At 38.9% G+C, this 22418-nt stretch overlaps 1 protein-coding gene across 1 annotated transcript in view; it reads right to left on the bottom strand.

Moving 5' to 3' along the window:
* Positions 1-21984, bottom strand: part of LOC121528720 (double C2-like domain-containing protein alpha) — a 49324-nt gene extending 27340 nt beyond the window's left edge. Inside the window, exons 1-6 of the mRNA XM_041816284.1 lie at positions 21776-21984; positions 15636-15988; positions 11940-12019; positions 9217-9291; positions 8861-8970; positions 1946-2072 (exon numbers count right to left, since the gene is read on the bottom strand). Coding sequence (XP_041672218.1) covers positions 1946-2072; positions 8861-8970; positions 9217-9291; positions 11940-12019; positions 15636-15988; positions 21776-21807 — 777 coding nt within the window. The 5' untranslated portion in view covers positions 21808-21984. The remainder of the gene's footprint in view (positions 1-1945; positions 2073-8860; positions 8971-9216; positions 9292-11939; positions 12020-15635; positions 15989-21775) is intronic.
* Positions 21985-22418: the final 434 nt, after the last annotated feature.

The following is a 22418-nucleotide window of genomic DNA, read 5'->3' as shown; positions in this document are numbered from 1 at the left end:
CCATTTTGGAAGTAGTTGCACAAAGCTTGATCTCTTTAGCTTCATTAGCTTTAGCCGAAGCTAACATAGCTCCACTAGCTAGGTAGTTAACATTACTACGTAAGCCAATGAAGCTACGTTAGCTTTAGCTAAAGCTACAAAAGCTCAAGTGAGCCACCATTCGCAGAGCTACTTCTAAAACAGGTCTAGCTTTAGCAAACCTTGCATAATCTAACAAAATTAACATAACTTTGTTAGCTTAAGCTTTATTTTCTTAATGCTAGGTAGTAAATGTAGCTACATTAGCTTTTGATTTAGCTGCATAACCTATGTAGCTAGCATAGCTTTTCATTAGCTTTAGTCTTAGCTATGTTAGAATGTTCTCATGGAGCATTTTCCTGTAGGCAGACTGTTTACTCAGCTTATAAACCTATCCTAACTGTTACCTTAATCCTTACCTCAACCCCAGGAACAATGTGAGAGGTTTTAAAATACTTCTATTCCTTTTTTATCATATGAGGCACTCTCCATATAAACACAAATATCCAGGGAGCAGCCTGTCATTTAGCTCAGCACTTCAGACATTATCAATCTACTGCCTGGCTCTCTTAGGTAGTTTCTAAATCTACCAGCCAGCACAGCTGGGTCACTTTATCCACATGAAATCTTCTTTAATTTGAACATAAATCAGCAGAATGACAGCTACCAATTTGCCAGGGCTTATATCCCTGAGCAGTCAACTCCTTAGAGTCTCTTTTTTGGCACAGTGTCATTTTCCCTTTAAAATGTCAAAAATGTCAAAATCAGTATAATTTAATTACTTTAATCTTTACCCTCAGGTGAGGTCACCCATAAGAGGGGATAAAGGGGAGAGCTTTCTCGGGGCCAACCAAGTGAGGGGCCCAGGGAGTTAAGAAATCATGGTGCATTGTAAAGTTAAGTTGGGATAACCATATATTTTTTAACATGAATAATAATAACTCTTGTAAACCCCCTTAAATTCCCCCCTTTTTTTTTTGCTAATGTTAACTATGTGCATGGGCAAACAGAATAAAATATTTGGAAAGTCAGACTTCATATCAAATGCGAGGAAACACGGTGAAAAGTGGTGAAAAAGAGGCAAAAATGGGTTAAGAGGGACAAAAATGGGTCAAGTAAGGCAAAACAGAGACAAAAAAATGATGAAAAGCATTTAAAAAGTGGCAAAAACTGGTTAAAAGGCAAAAATGGGTCAAGAGAGGCAAAAGGGGCAAAAAATGGATGGGAAATGGTGAAAAGCTGTTAAAAATTGCTACAATGGGATAAAAGCTGAAAAAATGTTGGAAAAAAAAAGAAAAAAGGGTGGGAACAGTCATGAAAAGGGGGTTAAAGCATTGCTTGAATAAATCATTTCAACATCAGAACCCAATAACCGCTTGACACTTTCCAAAATTTAATACCAGTTCGCTAGGACGCTAGCACTAATGCTACTGACCCAGGCCACATGCATTGATATATCAGTAAATCACAACTAGCGAGGGTCCAGTCACTGGGTTTGTCAGGGGCCCAGATACTTCTGTGGATGGACCTGAATAGCATCCTTTCTGGGAAAGTAGGAGGAATACAGGGGAAAATGCAGGAATTCTGGGATATTTTGGTTACCCTTTCATGAATCATTTGCTGGAGTGATTGTACAGTCACACCGGTGTTTTATTTTCTCTAAGACCCAGGTGTGTGATCATTAATTCCCTGTTGGCCTGTAAATAATTTTCTGCCTTCTCGTTTCACCACACTCAGCCCTCTATTTGTCTCTCTCCTCATATCTCTTCTCTGCTTTAATAGATGAGGTTGTAAGTCCCACAGGAAGCTTTAATGTATTGAATATTACTGCACCCTCTGGTCATTCATCTCCCTCATAAACTCTCATTTCTTTCTTTTTATCCCCTTCCTATCCCTCTCTTCTACTCATTCTTTGTCATGTGCTCACAGGAGGTGGATGCTCCAGACAGATGTTATAGTGTTTGGTCTGGTCAGGCTTCAAACGGCGCAGGGCCACCCGCGACTCCCCGATGAACTCATTATGTGTCAGCTTGTCTTCGTCGCACACAGATACCCTAGGAGCAAGAGACAGAAGAGGGAGTAAAAAAGACAAGAGTGAGACACATGAGGGGACCCTGGAGAGCAGAAACAGGGTTATAAAATCTCACAAAGATTACATTATAGAGTAACTGTCAAATATTATGACTCTTTTAATTATCTTTAATGTTCTGGCAACATTATAATGAGGGAAGGATACTGTTGACCTGAAAATCACATATAAATAGATCCACTGTCTGTATATTGCAATAGCAATTACCATTTTCCCTCCACTGGGAATTTTTGATAATGTGAAAGTGCATCATGCAAGGTTAAGTCAATCCATATTTATGGGCCTGGCAAACTTTTACACCTGCCATTATGTCAGCTGAAACGCATAAGTGGGTGGAAGCAGCAGAGAGGAATGAAGAGATGGCGAGGAGACGAAATCAAAAGCTGCCGAGCAAAGGATGGAGTGACGTGGGTGAGAGGGAGAGATAAAAAAACCACAGGAATTTATTTAAATGAGAGTGTGCATGAAGAGTAATTTATGCATGCAAATGTGTGTGTGGCAGAAGCGGAACATCAGTATGCCACATATGTGTGATTGGCTTTTCCTGAGCCTCATGTAAATGTGGGTGGCAGACATGCTATGGAGAGAAAGCAACTTAAAAAGCAATCTGTTAAAGGGGAAATGCATAGAACATGCAGCTGGTTGGCCTGCTGCTTTTACTCGACCTCCTTCTAAATTCAGAACATCAGGGATAAAATGACACGGCCACTTCCTGCATTCAAGATCCAGCTATAAAATATGAGATTATAGAAATATAGAAGGTGCAAGAGGGCAATAGCCTCAGGGAGACAAGATATGTGTTGGCATCGCCTGAGATCATTTCTGGTCTAGAAGCCAATTTGCAAAAAATAGACCCGAGCCTTTCAATGAAAATAAGAGAAGTGATAGGGCAAGAGGAGAAAATAGAAACAGGAAGCCAAGGTGAAAAAGGGGGAATGAAATGTGAAGGATGGTGGATGTAAGAGTAAAGAACATCTGCAATCAAATGGGCTGGAGCTAGAGGGAAGGTACAAAGATAAATTAGTACAAGATAAGACTGCTGCAGTTATTATCTGGATCAGTGCTTTCCAACAGGATTTTATAAGACTATGGTGGGGGGACCCTGGACCTTCTACGGGGACACATTGTGATATTTTGAAATTAAATGCACCAATATTGTGCATTTAGATAGGCTAATTCTGCTCTTGAATTTTCTCTTGTAGTAATTAAATCAAAGACGTAATACATAGCAAACTTAAATTCAGTCAGGAAACTCTCATCTTTCATTAAACCATTTTACTGCAAAATGGAATTTTACTTGGCAGAGGAGGCTCTGCTCAAAAGATGCTTCCTGGGTTAGTCAAGCAGCATGCTCTGACACTCCAGGGAGTGCATGGCTGGAATACCCCATACATTTATGGCATTGTATATTAAATACAATAAAATTAGATTAAAAGCAATTCATCCATAGCAGCATGAACCTGAATGGGGCTATAAAGGAGGTGGCTGGGGAGGAGGAGGTTAACATTTGCCATTTTCCCTTTCTCCTCTTTATTAGTGGGTGCAGAGAGTTTTTAACATGTTTTATATCTGCTATAAATACTTTAGTAATTTCCTGTTAAGTGACACGTTGCTTCTACGTGCTTGTACGCCTGGGTTTTATCATGTAAGACAGGGGTGTCAAACTCAATCACAGCAGGGGCCAGATTCTGGATTCAGGTCTAACCTGAGGGCCTAACAGGGTCACCTTGTCAACTGTCAACCTCATTTAACCAGTAATAACATATGAAGACTTAGCACTGGTGATCAATGATTTTCATTTAAAAAGTTAAAAAGACAAGTTTAAAGGTTCACAATCTGAAAAAAGTAAATCTATTAGTTCAAAAAGGTCAAAACATGAAATTGAAAAACAATGTTTTTTAAAGACAAATATATCAGAAAGAAGTCAAAATCATGAGTTTAAAAGGTCAAAATATGAAATAAAATCTGTAATCATGGAATTAAAAGTCAAAATATGATTCTAAATTTTCAGTTGTGAGTCTAAAAGGTCAAACTATGGGATTATGAAGTCAAAGTATGGAGTTGAAAATATGAGATAAAATACAAAATAACTGGTTAAAAAGGTCTAAAAATGACTCAGAAATGAGAATTATGAATCTTAAAGCTCAAAATATGTATGAAAAGTCAAAATTATGAGTTGAAATGCTCAAAGAACAAAAAAGGTCAATATCCTAAGTTTGAGTCCTAATTGTGAGATGCTAAATTGAAAATGTGAAATTAAAACACAAGTTAATTTCTTCTCCTGACTTCTTATCTAAATCTTTTTACTCCTTACTTTTCCAGATTTTATGACTTAACAAGGACATATTAAATCATCAGGGATAAGTTCACATTTTTATACTTGAGGAAATCTGCAGACCTCATACTGATGGGCCAGTTATAACAGAAATATGAGATCATCTTGCAGGCCGGATGTAACTGTTACACAGGCCAGATTTGGCCCCCGGGCCTTGAGTTTGACACTCCTGATGTAAGACAAGAATATCAACACAGTATTTTATAAATTAGACATTAAGGTAGCCTGCGCATGCACAAGAGAGACACGGTGAGATCGTGCAAATCTATTCAAATAATCAGATCCTACATGGATATAAATTAGAGAGGAACAGAATTCACCTGAAATGTTTCAGGGCTTTGTCTCCTGAAGCTTGAGTTTCTGAGGCTCAGTCATACAGTGCAGAGCTTTGTTTGTACGTGGCACACTCTGTGCATGCAATATGGCGTGCACAGAGTGTGCCACGTACCTGCACGAACAGGTTCACTGCTGGGCTGGCCAACGTCGGTTTTAGGAAAATGTAAAATTGGCGGGGACTATGGCAAAAAAAAAAAAAAAAAAAAATAGGACTGGCCAAAAGATTCACAGCTGTTTCAGACTTGGGTGTGTGGCAGCTGCGTAGTGGCTGCTTCACGGCTTTATTATAATTTCTACATACATGTAAACAAGTCATGGCTTTCAGACTACCAAGAATCTAGAGCAGTGGTCATCAGTTAAAATTCTGAGGTCTGGTATAATTCAGTCCAATTCATGATAAACATTAAACACAATACTTGAGAGGAACTGGAGGTAATAGTGAAACCATAATAAAGCAATACAAATTAGATATCAAAATTAATTTTTTTCTTGTTGCTAGTCAAAGAAGCTTTGTAGGCAGTTTAAATACAAAATAGACTACCTACCAACAGACAGCTCTTGAAAAGGGTCTAATCCAAATAAAGGCTTAATTTTTAAAATGTCATAAAGGTGAACTATTGGTTTTCCTTTCTCTTGTCTTTTAAAGATGTTTTATTTTTCAAAGCCAATTTTGAAATAAAAAATCACAGCACATTTAAAATGTAAAAGCTTGATCATGTGCTTCTCTCTGTCTTTCTCTCTTCCAACGCTGACATTTTTCTCAGCCTCGGTGAGAGATCATAACTCATCCTGTTAACATTTAAATCTGAGCAGAAACCAGGCCTGTATCAGACAACCCTGCAGTCATGAAGGGATTTAAAGCCTCTTCTTAGAGAATGAATGTGTCATCGATCATATCAGGCTCTAAGTTCATTATTTTCCGTGTCCTCAGATCAGATGTCTGTGTGGTTGCTCAAAGATGTATGTGTTGACTCATGGTGTTAGACTTTACCACATTAAGAAATCATATAGTCTCTTTATCACTGTCATCTTTTCTTATTATAAAGCACATCTTCTCCAGTTCACACTAACTCCCTCGTTTTCTCCGTTGAGATTTCTCTGCCTATGTAGCAGCACGCTGTTCACAACCACCATCTTCACTCGCCATGCCTCGTCTGATTGAAGCGTCTGATTGGCTGAGTAGTGTCACGTGTAGCTATCATATAGACATGGGAAGCTGTGCAGGTCAAAATCTATTATTGTACATGTAAAAAAGCTGTGCGGATCAAAATAGAAGCACATGTCACGAACGAAATAACAGGTGTGAATGGACAGTAACCCGGTCCAGATCTCCTTATTAGTGAGAGAACAGAAAGCTCAGTATATTAACCACAAGTCACGTGCATCTCTCTGCCAGAGTAGAAAAAATAAAGAGCCATGTTTGCCTTGTTTTAGCAGATAATGTGTGATCACACTGGTTGGATAGACCAGATGTTTTTTTTTTTTTCGTACGTTTTTCCACTCTGTAATCTGATAAAAACATCACACTGTCCAAACATGCACACTGGGTCTGATGCCTTTCATTTGTTTTAACTGCAAAAATTCAGATGTTAGCAAATGTTTTTGTGCTGTAAAGACAAAAAAGAGTAAAAATGATTCTTCCTGTTTTACTCTTTGAAAGAACATGCTGGATCCAGCCATCCTGACAGAAAGCTTAATTCGGCACCAGCTTGTGCGTCATATTGCTAAGTTGGAGAGAGTGGGAGCAGTTTTCCTAGACTTCAGAAAAGGCTTTGACATTTTTAACCATAATGTGCTGCTATTCAAACTTCCTGCATTTCAATTTTCTAATCAGGCTTCCCAGTGTTGACTCATACCTCAGTGGGAGGGAGCAATGTGTCAGAGTCAGTGGGCAAAAGTTCATATTCTGCTCTGACAGCATGGGGATGCCCCAGGGGTCAGTTCTTGGTCCACTGATTTTTAGCATGTATATCAATGATCTGAGAAATGTCCTGCAGTCGCCTGCCAAATGTATGCTGATGATACAGTTTTATACACATCAGCTAGATCGGCAAGGAAAGTCACTGATCTGATATAAAAAACAGTCTCAATATGTTTCTCTTCATGTAAACAATATAAACAATAATAATTCAGGATTAAAATCATTGAGCCCATTAATGTGGTTGAAGATGTTAAGGACCTAGCTAGACTCAAACCTGCAGTTTGAAAAACAAGGAAGTTATTTTTATTCATTTATTTGAAAGTTTAGCATGTATTTCTGTTCTGAGGCATACGGCGTCTAAGATGCACAGTCTGTGAGAGCCACCGTCAGAAATGAACAGTCTGCAGCTAGACTGTCTTAGACCTGTTGCATTATTTTTCTCAGAAAAAAAAAGGGGGGGGGGTCTCTTGTAGGGAGATTTGCTTAAAAAATATAGCAGCAAACTTCACCCACTCTGAAACGGTCATTAAAGCCTCCGTAGGAAATGTCAGAAACCTCCATGATAACAAATGAGACATGGGTCAAACTGTAAAAATCATGTACGCTTCAAATACATTTTTGTGAATGTGGGGGTTTTGGCTTCACTTTTGTATAATTAAAAAGACACATTGTCCTTGTTAATATGCATTCAATGTACAGTATTCATATTTGTCACAAAAAGTTTGCTTAATGTTGGGAAATCGGGCTTTTAAATGTAATTCAGTATAACCAAATGTTGTCTTGTTAGACTAAATATCAGTTCAAGGGTCGGATTTAAAGGGGACATATTATGCAAAAATCACTTTTTCAGGCTTTTCTAAGAAAAATATGTGCCCCTGGCCTGTCCACAATCGCTCCAAAGTACCCAAAAAATCCATTCCTTTCCCCTCTTTCTTTTTCCACCTTTCAGAAAATGTGTGTTAAAAAAGCCATTCTCAGATTGTCCCCTCATGATGTCATTTGGGGAGTTAGCCCCGCCTCCCAGATTCGGTTGACCCTCCCCTCTTGAAAGAAAGTTCTGCCCTCCTCTCCTGATCTTCCTCTCACTAGCCAGCTGGGATGCTGGATAGCTCAGTGGGTTACCATGCTGATTTAGGTATGGGTGATTGATGGTTCAAATCCCACTTAGGTCTTTAACTTTTAATAAAAGCATCTGTAAAGTTGTAACATCAGGAGTGCCAAATCTATTTCCTGAGAGGGGTGTGGTCAGGTGCGGAGTCAGACAGCTCATAAACATTTAAAGCCACAGACACAGAAACGGTTTGTTCTGAGAAGGGCTGAAATAGAGGGGTTTTTAGACATGCAAAATCCTATACTAGAGTGTTTTCTCAGCAAAAAACTCCACAGGTGTGTTTTGGGGACGTCTGAGAACAATATAAACTTGTCTTAAAAGGATGAAATATGTCCCCCTGCAGTTGCAGTTAATCCCCCTTAAATAAATCAATATTAAGACTGATGCGTACGTGAAAGACAGTTTGATGTTAATTGCACTTCATTGAGAGATGTCAACATGTTTACATGTTTCAGTAGGTCAAACTCGTCCCTTGATCTTTAAACGTCTCTGCTAAATAAACGCCATGTCGCAGGCCGGTTGTAGGGCCAGTTTGTCTAATTTCCCTCGGGAGATCGACCATGGATCCTATTTAAATCCCTCTCCCATGTGTTCCACGGCGAACTTTTAGTCACAGGCAGTGACAATTCGCAGCTTTCGTCACCTCTGGAGTGGGTCAATGAAATTAAAACACCCCACGGTGCTTAGTGCGACCTCAATCTGTCACTGCAACTTGGAGAGAGAGAGGAAGGCAGGGGGGAGGACAGACAGAAAGACAAAGAGAGAAGGGATGATTCAGGAGGAGAGCAGGGAGATCTTTCCTGATCCTAGTGGATAAAGGTGATGTGGAGGACACAGGGGGATAAGGTGAGGTGACAGAGGAGGATCAGCAGTGATAGAAGAGCCAGGACAGGCTAAAACCAGAGGGAGATAAAGGCCTTCAAACTGAGAGCTAAAACACTCTGAGACTGAGATAGACGATAAGAAATCCTTTGTAACAGCAGCTTTCTGATGGGCAAGATAGACCAGAAAGTCAGAAATAGAAAGAAAGCTTCTAAATTGAACATTTACCGGAGTGTTTTGCGGTACATGTCCTCCTCTGTGATTCCACAGTAGGTGAGCGTCTCGTTCCACACAGGGTTCAGCGTGTTGCGCACTGTCTTGGTTTTCAGTTTATTGGCCTGTAAATCAAAGCAAAAAAGGACCAACCATTAAGCTAAAAGCCTTTTCTTACAGCTGTTGACTGCAAACAACCTCAGCAGGGATAAATTTAACTCTACTTGAAACAGATATACTGGCCTGCTCTTACATCCTCATAATGTGTCTCAAAAATTATTACAGGACACAAAGTTCTGATTAACATGTTATAAAACAGTGGGGGGTTTTTCACAAGCAAAGAAGACAGTGTTCTGATAATAAAAGAAGACCTTGCAGGCTCCAGGAAGCAGGTGTAGCTTGACGTAGGGATCAGCCAAACCGTTAAAATCCATCGGCTTCAGTCCCTAATAAAGACAGAAACATGAAGATTTGGGGTGGGGGGGCACAAATGTCAACACCAGTAATGAATTGTGAAACCATTATCTGTGTCAGAGGTAAAGGGTTCAGTTACAAATTAAATCTAACCTACAGAGCTACAGACAGAAGGAGGAGGGGGGCTTTGAATTTGACACATAGTTGACCAGTGAGCAACAACAGTGCAAATGTTCTGCAGAAACTAAAATATCAAGACAGCTTCAGTCCTCTGCAATCATTTCTCCCTATTAAATCAGTGAAATGCTCTGTTTCTGCTGGATTACAGGCTGAATTTATAACTAAAGCTCTCAGTTTCTCTATTAAATTTCCCTGCAGCATCAACAAGTATACGACAGGACCAATTAATTTTTAATATTGATGCTGTCACAGTCATTCCCAGCATGCAGGTCTCTTTGACCTGTGACAACAGCAGGCGTTTTTTTCCCCCAGAGAGGTAGCTGGTGCCATTACATCACTTTTATCTACTGTTCAATGAAAGTAACAAGAAATGAATCAATGCCTGCCAGCTAGTTAAGGCAGACACCAAAAATGCATGATTCTTACAATCATCTATCAGTGCATCCTCCTAATCTGACGATCTCTTTAAGCTGCAAGATTTCCAACCCTCTGCTCTATCATAATACCAGTGCTTTGATTAAACTATACCATAGCATCCACCTGCAGGCTCTGATGGGAGTGGAAGGGGTTTTAATCGTGTCACCACTCCTCAGTTTTTGCATGTAAAATAAATCTGCCAGGAATGATGTTGCTGCACTAAGCATTTTAAACCTTGTGAGAATCTGAGTGAGATTAGGTTGAAATTCTGCTGCCACACAAGCTGAAGTCAAAAACACGCTTAGAAGCAACGTTAACCAAAACTAACAATATAACTATAAATAAAATGTGAAAATCATTTTAATTAACTGGACAAATAAAAATTAAGCCAAACCAAAAAAAGAAAACTAAAACTTTATAGTTCACTTACAAAACTAACTAAAATAAAATAAAAAATATAGAGAAAAAAATATCCTTAGTTTTAGTCTTTGACACAACCATAATGACTGGCACCTACACCCAAGTTTGGGGAGTGTAAAATGGCCTGATTTGATTGGTTAAGATTTCACACAGTGGTAGTTTTATGTCTGGAGTTGTATTCAAACATAATCTTTAAATCAATAAAATGATAAGTGAAGAGTAGCTTGTTTGAATATGTTTATGTTTAAAAATGTATGATATTCACTCAGCCCGGACATGTATCCAAAAAAACAAACACTAAAACTAATAAAAAATAAACTTAAACAAAGCATTTTTGAAAAATCAAAACTAAACTAAACTATCAAACCAGCAGCAAAAACTAACATAAACTGAACTGAATTAAAACCCAGAAAGTGAAAGCGAAATAAAAATAAAAACTAATGAAAAATCAACACTATCATAACCTTGCTTAGAAGCCTCTAGAAATGGCCTTATAACAAATCAAATTTTTATTATTAAAAAATTGGAGAGAAAATTAAAAATTATATATTTAAGGAAAATCAGTAGAAGAAATTCCCAGTTTGACATTTCTCTGGCTCTGCATGCAAAATGCTTTAATACATGTTTTACAGCTCTAAAGGCCACCTAACTAAATAGTTATTAAAATAAGTACAAGTATAGGTGTTTCTTGTCTGTATCACAGTAAGCTGTTAAAACGCTGTTAGCTCAGCTTAACATGCTTGTTTTTGAAGTGTTGAATGATATGCCTAATGTAGAGTTAGATAGTACAATGACACTGTCACCTGACACACCAAACAGTCTTTGGCATATATCCGTGTCATGGTTACATTCACATTCAACTGTGAAACTGCTTATACAAAGAGTTTGGGAAGGGCAGGAAGATGATTTGCCAAACGTTGTGTTTGTCACATTGATTACAAGCCAATCAGAGCAACGACAAAATGAGATAGTAAGCATGAATTAACTAACTTTGCAAAGCAGATGGATTTGCCTGTTTCTGTGTTTCTCACTGGTAAATCCATCATGTAAAGCTCCCGTCTGCATCGTTTGGCCCGGTTAGAAAGAGACAGGACCAATCAGTGATGAAGGGCATGCTTTTGGGCGTGGCGGAGTTGTGATGCAAGCAAGTGGCAACAAGAAACCAGTGCAGATATGGCGGAAGACATTAATGTGGATGCTGCTAAAGCGCCAGTTTTATCAGAACCTGACGATTTTTCTTCATTAAAAGAACAAAGAACAGCAGTGAATTATTTTCTCTTCAAAAACGACAAAATTCGTGTACTGACATGTCTATAGTCGCCATGGTTCACATTATGCAGTTCTATATGGAGTTTATTCATCGGTAGCTGCGCACACGCACCTTTGTAGCGGTGACATCACGTGTTTTGTTGCTCTGACTGGCCTGTAAAGATGTGACTGACAGAACGTTCATCCAATCACCCTCCGAGTTTTTTTTTCAAAGGCTCTGCCCTTTCCCAAACGCTGTATATCGAAGGTTTTCCAGATGGATGTGTGAAACAATAAAGGCCTTTTTGAGCAGAAATACAAAGTAAAAAGTAAACCTGGTCTCAGTAGAATTGACTTTTTATCAGTACAAGACACAGCAGCTGCTCTAAATGAGTTTTCAGAGGACTGTATTTACCTTTGCTCTCAGGACTGTGCAGTGCAGGGAGCTGGTGGCTCTCTCATACAGCAGGTCAAACTGTAACGTCCCCAAAGATGCTGGAAGACAGTTGATTAAAATGTTCCAGTTAATATAATTGCTCCGGCTGATGGCTTTATTACTTTGTACAGAGAAAGATGGCATGAAGTCACTAATCTACGGTCTGTCTAGCCTTGCCTACATAGACATTAATAACTTATCTCTGTAAAGATTTAGTTAAACAGTGAGCAGTTATCGATGAAGGGGTAACAGCTGAACAAAATATCACCTGGCTTTACATGCTAACCCTAACCAATGATACAGCAGATGAACTTGCCAAACAAATAAGTATACCACTATAGCCTACTGTAAAATAATAATTAAAAAAAAAACCTGCTTTCTTCTTTAAATCAATGAAAAATAAATTAACTTTAAAGTTAACTAACAATATAAGGAGCTGGATGTTCCACATTTCCTTTTCTAATATCTATGCTAAGCTAAAATGCACACTTGCTAACTAGAGCATCTGGATGGAGATAGGAGTAAAATCTATCAAAAAAAATATATTTTTAGTGCTCTATAATAGAGTTTTCTTTTCAAACAAATCTACACTTGAAACCAACAAGACCATTATGTACCCACTCATGCTGCATAGGTTAAGCTAGCTAGCTAGAGCTGTTTCAAATCTGGCAGTGATAGCTGTCATAACCTTATTCTGTTAATGCAATGGAGACTTTTAATTTCTACTATTATGCTAAGAATCTCAGCAGCCATCATCGTTGCGAGTGATAGATACTGATTAAACCAGCTAAACTGGGTAAGATTAGCAACTGGGACCACCCGCCAGTCTACGTGCAGAAGGCAGTAGTTAACCCCTCAGCTATTTGTGCTGGAAACAAAAGCTGCGTTTCCACCTGGTGGTCCAGTTTGATTGAGTACAGTTCAATATGGTACACTTCAAAATTGTTAGTTTCCACAGACACTTGAACCCTTGCTTGGTGGGTGGATGTTAGAGGGTACGCATGTGACGTCACAGGCGGTGTGATTCTCATTCTCATTTCAGCCGCTGAGTTGAAGAGAGTTTGTACTGGTAACAAAAAGTTGTTGGGCTTAAGCAGTACACGGCTCTATTTCAGGTGAAAAGTGCTCTCATTTCTATAATTACATCTTGTCGATGTTTATCCTGGTCAGTACAGATCCCCAGCTGATGGAATAAGTTTACAGAAATGTTCTGAGCTGGGTGCACAGATGGTCGAGTGGTTTAAGGCACGCACCATGTACGCGGGCGGTCCGGGTTTGAATCCGGCCTGTAGCCCTTTGCCGCATGTCTCTACCCACTCTCTCCCCCGTTTCCAAGTCTATCCACTGTCCTCTATCTAAAAAGGCACGAAAAGGCCCCTAAAAAAAACAATCTTAAGAAATGTTCTGAGCTGTAAAGGTAAGTTGATAAAGCCACAAGATGAAGCTAGGCTAGTGATGGCCAAACGGCAGCCAGGGGTCAACATGTGGTCATCCACCTTCCTCAGTGTACTTAATTTCAAATGACTAGAAATTATAAAAATGAGGTAAACATGAAAGAACCTGCCATGAAAACTGAAAAATAGACACAATACTACAATGCAACCTTTATTACTAGTGTTTGTAAAAGTAGAGATATAATTGGCCTTAACTGTCTTAAAAATGGTATTCATTATTATTTGTATAATAACATAGATGCAAGTAAAAACACTAAAGTAACAATACAATTTTTAGGTTCATTGCACTATAAAAACACTTCATACTGGTTTAATTTCTGTGTCAAGCTGACTTAAATAAGCATTAATATTTACACTTGCATGATAAAATCTATGTGCTTGTTCCTTTTTTAATAAAAGTAATTCTAATTGTTTTATTGAGAACATTTCTTAATTTAGAAAGGAAAATTAAGACCTTAAATTTCAGCAAATCAACCACACAGTTAAATAATATCTAAGATGACAAGGCATCTAAGGATAATGGATTATGTTTTATAGCTGTCGAAATAGTCCCATTATGTCTGATTAACACAGCTTTATAGAAGAAAGTCCACTGATATTTATCACAGATTTAATAAAGAAGGCTTTGTAAATTAGTGTGATTTCTATTTGGTTAAATACCAAAGTTAATTTTCTGTTAAGGCTTCATGAAGTGAACGTATCTGAACAGTTTATATAATATAGAAGATGAGAGCTGTACCAAGAATTTGTCAAATTAAAACTAAAAATAAATGTTTAACAGGTGTTAGAATTGAACTAGATTAAGTGAGACAGCTGGGGTACATTGATCTCGTTTTAAAATACACCCCAAAGTTTTGCAAACGGATTTAGCAGCCACAGTAGTGATGGGAATTGCGCCTCTTTTAGTGATTTGGCTCAGCTCACTGAAAGAGTTGTCTCTTTCGGCTTCCAAACGGCTCATCATTCGGGTTTTACCTACCATATATGTGCTGTTTTTTATTCCAATCATGCTCAGCTTTTTTTGAATTGATGAAAATATCATGTCATTACTTTTTCAAAATATAATGTCTCCCAAAACCACCTTGCGGGTCAGAAGAATTTTGCTTATTGGCTTAGCTATGACACATCTGACATTAATGTTACACCGTGAAGCATGAGTCCTTAATGCGTGGTGTTTGTGGTAGAGCAGTGTGGAGAAAAGATCATCCCTACTAATCAATCACAAAACACACAGAGACAGACAATATATATAAAAATATCAATAATAATAGTAATAATGATGTAAAACATCTCAAGAATAGGATCCAGCTCTTATCGTTCATGTAAAAGAGTCGGCTCTTTAACCAGCTCGTTCACAAACGACCTATTAAACCACAGGGCAATCTTGTCCAAATATCCCTAACTTAAGCAGACACAAGTCTGTTTTTCTCCGCTTTCAACCACTCATAGGGCAGACATCAACATCAGTGCATAACGTAGACGTAGCTCTATCTTTTTAGGATGGGTCAGTTATTTGGGACCCTTTCCAACTTTTCATAATGGAAACACAAATACCATGTGTCGCGCCGTACCAAACTGAATCGGACCACTTGGTGGAAATGAACTAATAGAAGAGTGAGGCTGCCATACCTGCATGAAGATGAAGCTACAGTTTTGACCTTGGTTGCTGACTTTAGGACTCTGCATTAATGACTGGCATATGTTATAATTTAATTACAATGCAGTGACACATCAAAGTCTGTCCCATTTCGAAGACTACTTCAAACGCAGCTGACCAGCGCGCCTTTATTTTCAAGGCCAAGCAGTGCAACCTTCAATGCCTGATATATCGTAAGATTCATTGTGAGCCATTTAACTGGTTTCTCCTCAGTCAAATAAGTAGTGATAATGTTTGAAACAAAAAAGAGGGGCAAGTGTGTGTATTATTTTAGGTAGTTCTGGTGGAGCTGTCAAAGTTGGTAAGTGACAAACTAAGCTGTTGTAGGCGGTCTATTTTATATATGAATGCTTGCCTTAAAATAGGACATAAGCCGTGCTTCAGAGGCCCTATGTTGATGTACACAGAAAAAATGAGTAGAAATAGAGTCAGGTGAACCTCCGACTGTAACTTCTTAGACATATTTTAGACCTCTCTCCCTGAAGTCACACCTGTGTTGAGTTAATTTCTTCTCTGTCTCAGGCAGCTTTAGTGAAACCACATCATTATTTCCAGGTGACTCACTGCTATCATCGCTGTCACAGCTGTCGATCTCGATGGAGGTGTCCACACTGCTCATGGCTGACAGTGACCCCCCTCCACCAGCAGCCCCTGGTAACAGCGGTGACAGCAGGCTGCTGCTCCCTCCTCCTCCCCCTCCTGCACCTCCACCTTGACCTGTCGCGCCAGGGCTGAGCGAAGTGGGAGCTGCCATCTGATTTGGTGATAGGGGCTCGGAGAAGGAGGAAGTAGGCGAAAGGCGAGGGAAGTAGGCGGAGATTTGACGGATTGGGCGGATAGGGCCTGGACACACGTCGATGGCCATGTTCTCCTGGATGGAGATGGCTAAAGGTTTTCCTTTTCGCACAGTCATGGGGCTACAGAACAGGAGGAAAGAATGAAGGAGAGTTAGCAAAGTAGAATTATATAACTTTTAAGGAATTCAGTGGAAAAATTGAATCTATTCAGCTGGAGCCAAAGTTAAGACATTGATCCATAGATATGGGGCTGTTTTTCTCCATTTTCCCTCTGCCTTTTCAAGCGAAGCAAGGCTGGCTTAGCCAGGTGTTTGTAGATAAATAAGGTATTTTCCTATATCTGGCCATCTCCAAGGTAACATCGACAAAACAGAAGTTTCTCATTTGCTACATTAGAAGCAGAACTTGTTAGAAAACATTTATCTCAAGATGAAGCCTCCTTGAACATAATTAGAGCTCTTTAAAGGAAAGACATTACTCATAAGCTGACAAAATACAGCAGAGGATGTCCTCCAATTTGCATTTCAATTGAATACAGCTGGATAAAATAAGGCCTACTGGGAAGGATAAAGGATATCAGACAATAGGGGTCTCCCTCGAATCGTAATCATTCCTGATAAAATTGTAGCGTGTAAGCCAACAAGGCACACGTGTTATCTAAAGTACTTAACAATCCTTCACAGACAGACAAGTAATTACAGGATGAAGTCTTCACAGGCTCTTCAGCACACTCGGAAGCAGTGAAGAGTCCTGGTGATTATATAAAGTTGTGGTAGCAGGGAGTGGAGCTGACCACAAGGCTGATGTGTCTGCTCTCTTCCTGAAATAAAAACGAGGGAGGTGGATTACAAATATCTCACAGCTTTTGTTTTTCTAAAGACAGCTGGCCTTGAGGGGGCGTTCTGTCCTCAATACTGAACAAATCCCCCCTCGGACTACCTTCTGCTCTCTCTGCAGTCATCGATTGAAACTGAGAAGTGAATATTTGCACTGCGAATATTTGCACTTTCTTTGTGTTGTCTGGGAGGTGAATGTCTGTGAAGTTTGGAAAATCAAAATGACTCAGAGAGGGAGGTTGTAGAAATAGTTTAAAAGAGTTGACATGCTGGCTTTTTTGGTTGACTTGAGGAAGGAGATTTAAGTAAGAAATCAGAAAATCAGACAAGACTGGCAATTTGACATCTCACAATACCACACTGTTTTTACAGTGTTTTACATATTAAACAAGGAGCTCAGTGCTCAGTGATGACATTTAGAAGATAAATATGTATAGCCTACTGTGTATCTTTTTGAGATACACCTCAAAATTTAGTCAACATATGATTATTCATCAAGCTAAGCTAACATAAGCTGTGCAACATGAAGATGAGATAACATAAACTGAACAACTAAAGGATAAGCTAAAAGAGCTAAGCTTAATAAGGATGCGCTGCCATAGGATACAACCACTGTAAGATCAGTTAAATAAAGTAAGTTAACAGAAACAGAAACACTGTAACAGAGGCTTAAAAAAAATAAGGTACTCTTAGCTTTATTAAACTAAGCTTAAAAAAGCTAAGCTTAGTTAAGATTAGCTGAGATAGCATAAACTGAACTACTAAAAGATAAGTTTAAATAAAAGAAAAGCTGAGTAACAATAAGCTCACATAAGATCAATTTATAAAAGAAAATCTAAATAAGATAAGCTGAGATTAAATAAATTAACATAAGTTAAACTCCTAAGACTAAAACTTTTAAAGTACCAAACAACAGAAACTACTAAGATAAGCTATAATAATATCACAAGCTATTCAGACAAGTTGAATTAACAGAAGCTAAACATCTATAAAATAGGCTTAAATAGATCAAGTTAAGATGAAGTACAGTAAATCAAGCTAGCATAAGATAAGCTAAGTGATAGAAAGTAAAGATAACATAAACTGAACCACTGTAAGATAAGCTAAAAGAGCTAAGCCAAACTAGCATGATATAAAATAAGCTACGATAAGTAAACTAAGCTAAGAGGCTGAGATAAAAAGCTAAACTTCCATAAGATGAGCTAACATAAGTTTACAAACAACCGTAAGATACACTTCTAAAATAAAGTTAAAATAAACTCAAACAACATCAACCCCTCTAAAATAAAGTAAAAAGTTAAGCTAATAGGATAAACTACTTGGATTGAACCTGCTTAAGTACTGAAACTAATGAAACTAACAACTTTGAGGAGTTGAGCTAAACTACAGTTATAAGCTAATAAAAGATCATTTAAGATAAGCTATGTTAAGATGAACTACTGTAAACAAAGATTACATAAGATAAGCTAGGTGATAAGTTAGCTAAAATACAGTAAAATAAACTAAGATAACATAAACTGAACCACTTAAAAGGTAAGCTAAAAGAGCAAAGCAAGATAAGCTTACAAAAAATAAACTAAGATAAAAATGCTAAATTAAGACAAGCTAATTTATAAAAATTTAGATAAGCGAAGCTACTTTCATACAAGCTAAAAATAGCTAAGTATACATAAGATAAACCACTGTAAGATATGCTTCTTAAAGGTTTAAATAAAGTAAGATAAATAAAGCTAAATAAAGCTCAAAAGCTAAGCTAAGTTAGGATTTCCTACGACAAACCACTGTCAGGTTTGTTTATAAAAGCTAGAATTTGAGATAAACTAAGACCAAATAAACGGAGCCACTTTAAGATGAGCTAAAATGTTCAGAGATAAGCTAACGGACAAACTACTTAAATAAGGCAAAATAAGATACGCTAGATTAAGATAAATGGGCTCTATGCACAAACCGCTTCTGCATTTGGCATTAGACGGCTCCCACACTTCCAGTTGGGAGAAGAGAATGGGGTATGATGGCAAAATCGTTGCAGTTTACTCGCTGTTTGCATGAGTTACCTGAGCTGACTGTCAAATTTAACTCAAGTCTGAGTTAAATTTAGCTGAAGATGTACATTGTAGCACGCAGCAACGATGTCCAGAAGTGCTTTTAACCTGTTTTTGAAACATCATTTTAGCATGTTTGGATGCCAAGCGATGATGGTAAACACAAACAACAATCAAAACAAACAAACAAAAAAAAAAACGAACAGGACAAATTAAGGCAGCATTAGGAGGGTTTAGATTCCGTTTTGGCCTAGCACGTATCGTTAGGTGGAAGTTGAGAATCGGTCTTATTTTCCACCGGAAATACGCCACCCCCTGCCGTGTATAGAGCCCACTGGATTAACATAAACACAAACTACTGTAAAATAAGATGAAAAAAGGTAGGCTAAGTTAAGATGAGCTCAGAGAAGATGAACAACTGTAAGGCAGGCTAGCATAAGACAAGCTAAGTGAAAAAAATACCTAAGATAAGCTAAAAGAGTTCAGCTAAAGCTAACAGATAAACAACTCAGACTGAAACTACTGAAACTATTAAGTTAAGCTAAAATCAGCTAAATTAAGATAAATTAACCAGGACAAAAAAAGACTAAAACAAAAAGTCAAGTTAAACTATAGAAAGTTTCAGTACGGTAAAATTAAGCTAAAATAAAATATGATAATCTGGATACAATAAGCTATGTAAAGGTAAGCTAGGTTAAGATTTGCCAGTTGTAGCTTCATACAAACCCGCTGTTGCAATGTTATTGAGCTTCCTGTGTTGTAAATGTTAAAATAATCCTTAATGAAAATAAAAACCTCATACAATGTTTTCGAAATTTAAATTTTCCATCACATGTGTATGTTATAAACAAGTAAACAGATTAATAAACGATCCAGTCATCAGGATAAAATCAGTATGGCCAATGATGCCATGGCAGTAGGTGTCTCTGGAATCACTGCCTCTGACTGTTGACCTTCAGCAGAATTACAGGCAGCGAGGGTCATTTGTCTTGTGCGTTCCAGCCTCACCGCTGTGAGCACAACAGTGGGCAGTACACACCACAGCTCATCCAGCTTTCTGTTGGCTGCAGATGAAACAAACTTCTGAAACACGCTACAGCCTGCCAGCCAGCAAACTTCCTCTACTCATACAACTGAAAGGACTCTGACAGACCACTAGCTCAGGCTTAGAACATGATGGACATCTTGCCTTTTGAAGCGACTGCATCACTGAGGACTACAATAGCAAATTTAATGACTTCTGAGGCGGTCAAAGTTCATCACCAGCCAATTAAGCTTTGAGGAGATAACACTTGAGGAAGAGATGCTGTGAGTCACTTTTAAACCACAGTTTTAATAATGAATGATTATCACAGCAACTGTGCTGTAATCTAGTTTGGTCTGGAATTACAATAAAACAACAGCCAGGTCCCCATCAGGGGGAAATAATCTAAAGGTTAATGGAAGATAACAAGGCACAAGTTAATGAAACTCTGATGAATTTAAATGTGGCTAGGATTGATTAAAAGATGAATGAACTTTGTGAGTCGATACAAACGATTGTTCTTATGAAGAATATATAATCCCTCATACACACAACACATTGACAGATACACAGCCTTTAGATCTTTAATTCATCTCTCCACACACATCAGCATTCGCAGGCTTGCAAGCGCACATCTGCTGATATAATGTGCACAGTCAGTCGCCTCCCAGTCCCGGCAGATGTGGCCATAAGCTTGAGAACTACAAGCAACACCCAGCCCCACCAGCAGCAGCCGTGCACATACAGCCTGGAGGCCCGGAGGCTTGCAGCTCGCAGGGAAGCAGAAGCTCACAGAGAGATCATGATTGATCGCCCTCATGCTGCCAGCTGGAATCTCTCTCTCATCTTCTCTTTTCATCATCCGCTTGTTGCTGACAAGTGACAACGCACGCTCACACAATAATGAGGTGCAGCTTTCACCTCACACTTTGCAGATTTCCTCGTGTTAAAGCTTGTGCACGACTCTTAGCCTTGGAGCACATGGCAGGACAACTTTGCATAATTTCTACGGTCCAACTTGTCCAGAGGAGGTACATACACTATACAGTCGCCCTGTAGCTGTCAGTTACGTAACCACGTACAGTACAGAATGATATGCTTTGCCTGCATGTATACATTAGTTGCATAGGTTTAGAGCTTTGGAGCAAGCAGGGATGAAGCTCCCAGCTGGGAGGAATATCTTTGTGTAATATTCATCCTCCCCTCCTCCTCCTCTTTTTTCAGCTCCTTCACTTTAAATCAGAGTCACATCACAGCATGGACGCCCCCTCCTCAAACCCCCTCCTTTCCACCTTTATAGGCTAACCCACCTCTTCTTCTCGTCCCCCCCTCCCCTTTTTCTTGTCATTACTGCTCCTTGAGTCTTTCTCAGACATCATTATTCCACCTGTAGGTAGAGAAGATCTCTCTCCCCTTCCCTCCCTCCTGGATGGTCCTGGTCTTCTTCTCTTGTGTCCTGCATACAATGGGGCCCCTGTGGCGGTCTCCGTTCACCTTTAAATAACAAGCTGCTAGCCGACAGGCAGATGGTATAGTACAGTTGCTGCACACTGTAGCTACTCATTAGGGCTTGACAGTCAGCACATCATTTATAGCAAAGTGCAGTGACAGTGAGCTCTTGTCAATTAGAGCCAAGTTATTTTCAGACATCTGTAGATGAGTAAACTTCAATGTGTGTGAGTGTGCCTCTCTCATGTGTCGGTTTGTGTCTGAAGGTGTGGAGGAAAAAGTGAAGGAGCAGGTAAGAAGTCACATGTTGCACCTGCTTGATGTGTGAAAATGATACAGGACTCATCCGTTCTGCCTAGTTCTTTTTTTTTTTTTTTGCTGCATTAGTTTTAGAGACAGCCAAGAAAAATAGACACAGCCAAGACGATAAATTGGAAACATTTCAAAACAAGAGCATAGTTATTTTTCATGAGGAAAAAGCATACATTAAGATCACAAAACTGACATATCCAACCTGTTTAGATTTAAAAATGAAAGAATGTAAATGATGACTTACCCCACTGATAGTGTAAGTGCAAAACTCCTCATAAAAAAAGAGGGGATTCCAGTGCGGCGAGGACAGGGAGACTAACTAACAGGTGGCGAAGAGAGGAGCAAAAAAATAGAGAAAGAGACAGAGGTAGAGGGAGGGGAAGAGGAAGACAGAGAGAGAGAGAGAGAGAGAGAGATAGCTGTACGCATATCATTAAAAATTAAATGCACGAATAGTTCTAGTTGTTGAGATGAAAAAGAGGAACAGGAGGGGGAGAGAAGAGCGGTGCACTGAAGGAGGAGGATGAGGAGGGATGGAATCGAGAGAGAGAGAGAGAGAGAGAGAGAGAGAGAGACGCAGGGGGGAGATATTCCTTGACATTCTGTTGTGCATGTGACTGTATCGCCCCCACCCCCCCCACCATCCCCCCAGCCACACACTTGTGTTTTTGTCACTTTGGAGGCCATTTCATTGACTTGCAGTCTTTCCTGGAAGAATTCAGCTCACCCTGAAGGATACGGCTGATGATGCGCTGCATTTTTATTCATGGCAATAAAATCTAAATGAGAAGAACAAACATTGATCAAAGTACTACTACACACACAAAGAAAATGCAACGTTAATACTAATATGAACACTTTTGAATAATTTGGGTTTGATTACTATT

Source organism: Cheilinus undulatus, linkage group 20 (genome assembly GCF_018320785.1).
Source record: "Cheilinus undulatus linkage group 20, ASM1832078v1, whole genome shotgun sequence".
In the NCBI taxonomy this organism is placed as follows: Eukaryota; Metazoa; Chordata; class Actinopteri; order Labriformes; family Labridae; genus Cheilinus; species Cheilinus undulatus.
Note: the sequence above shows the minus strand (reverse complement) of the source record. Positions and strands in the feature narration are given on the sequence as shown.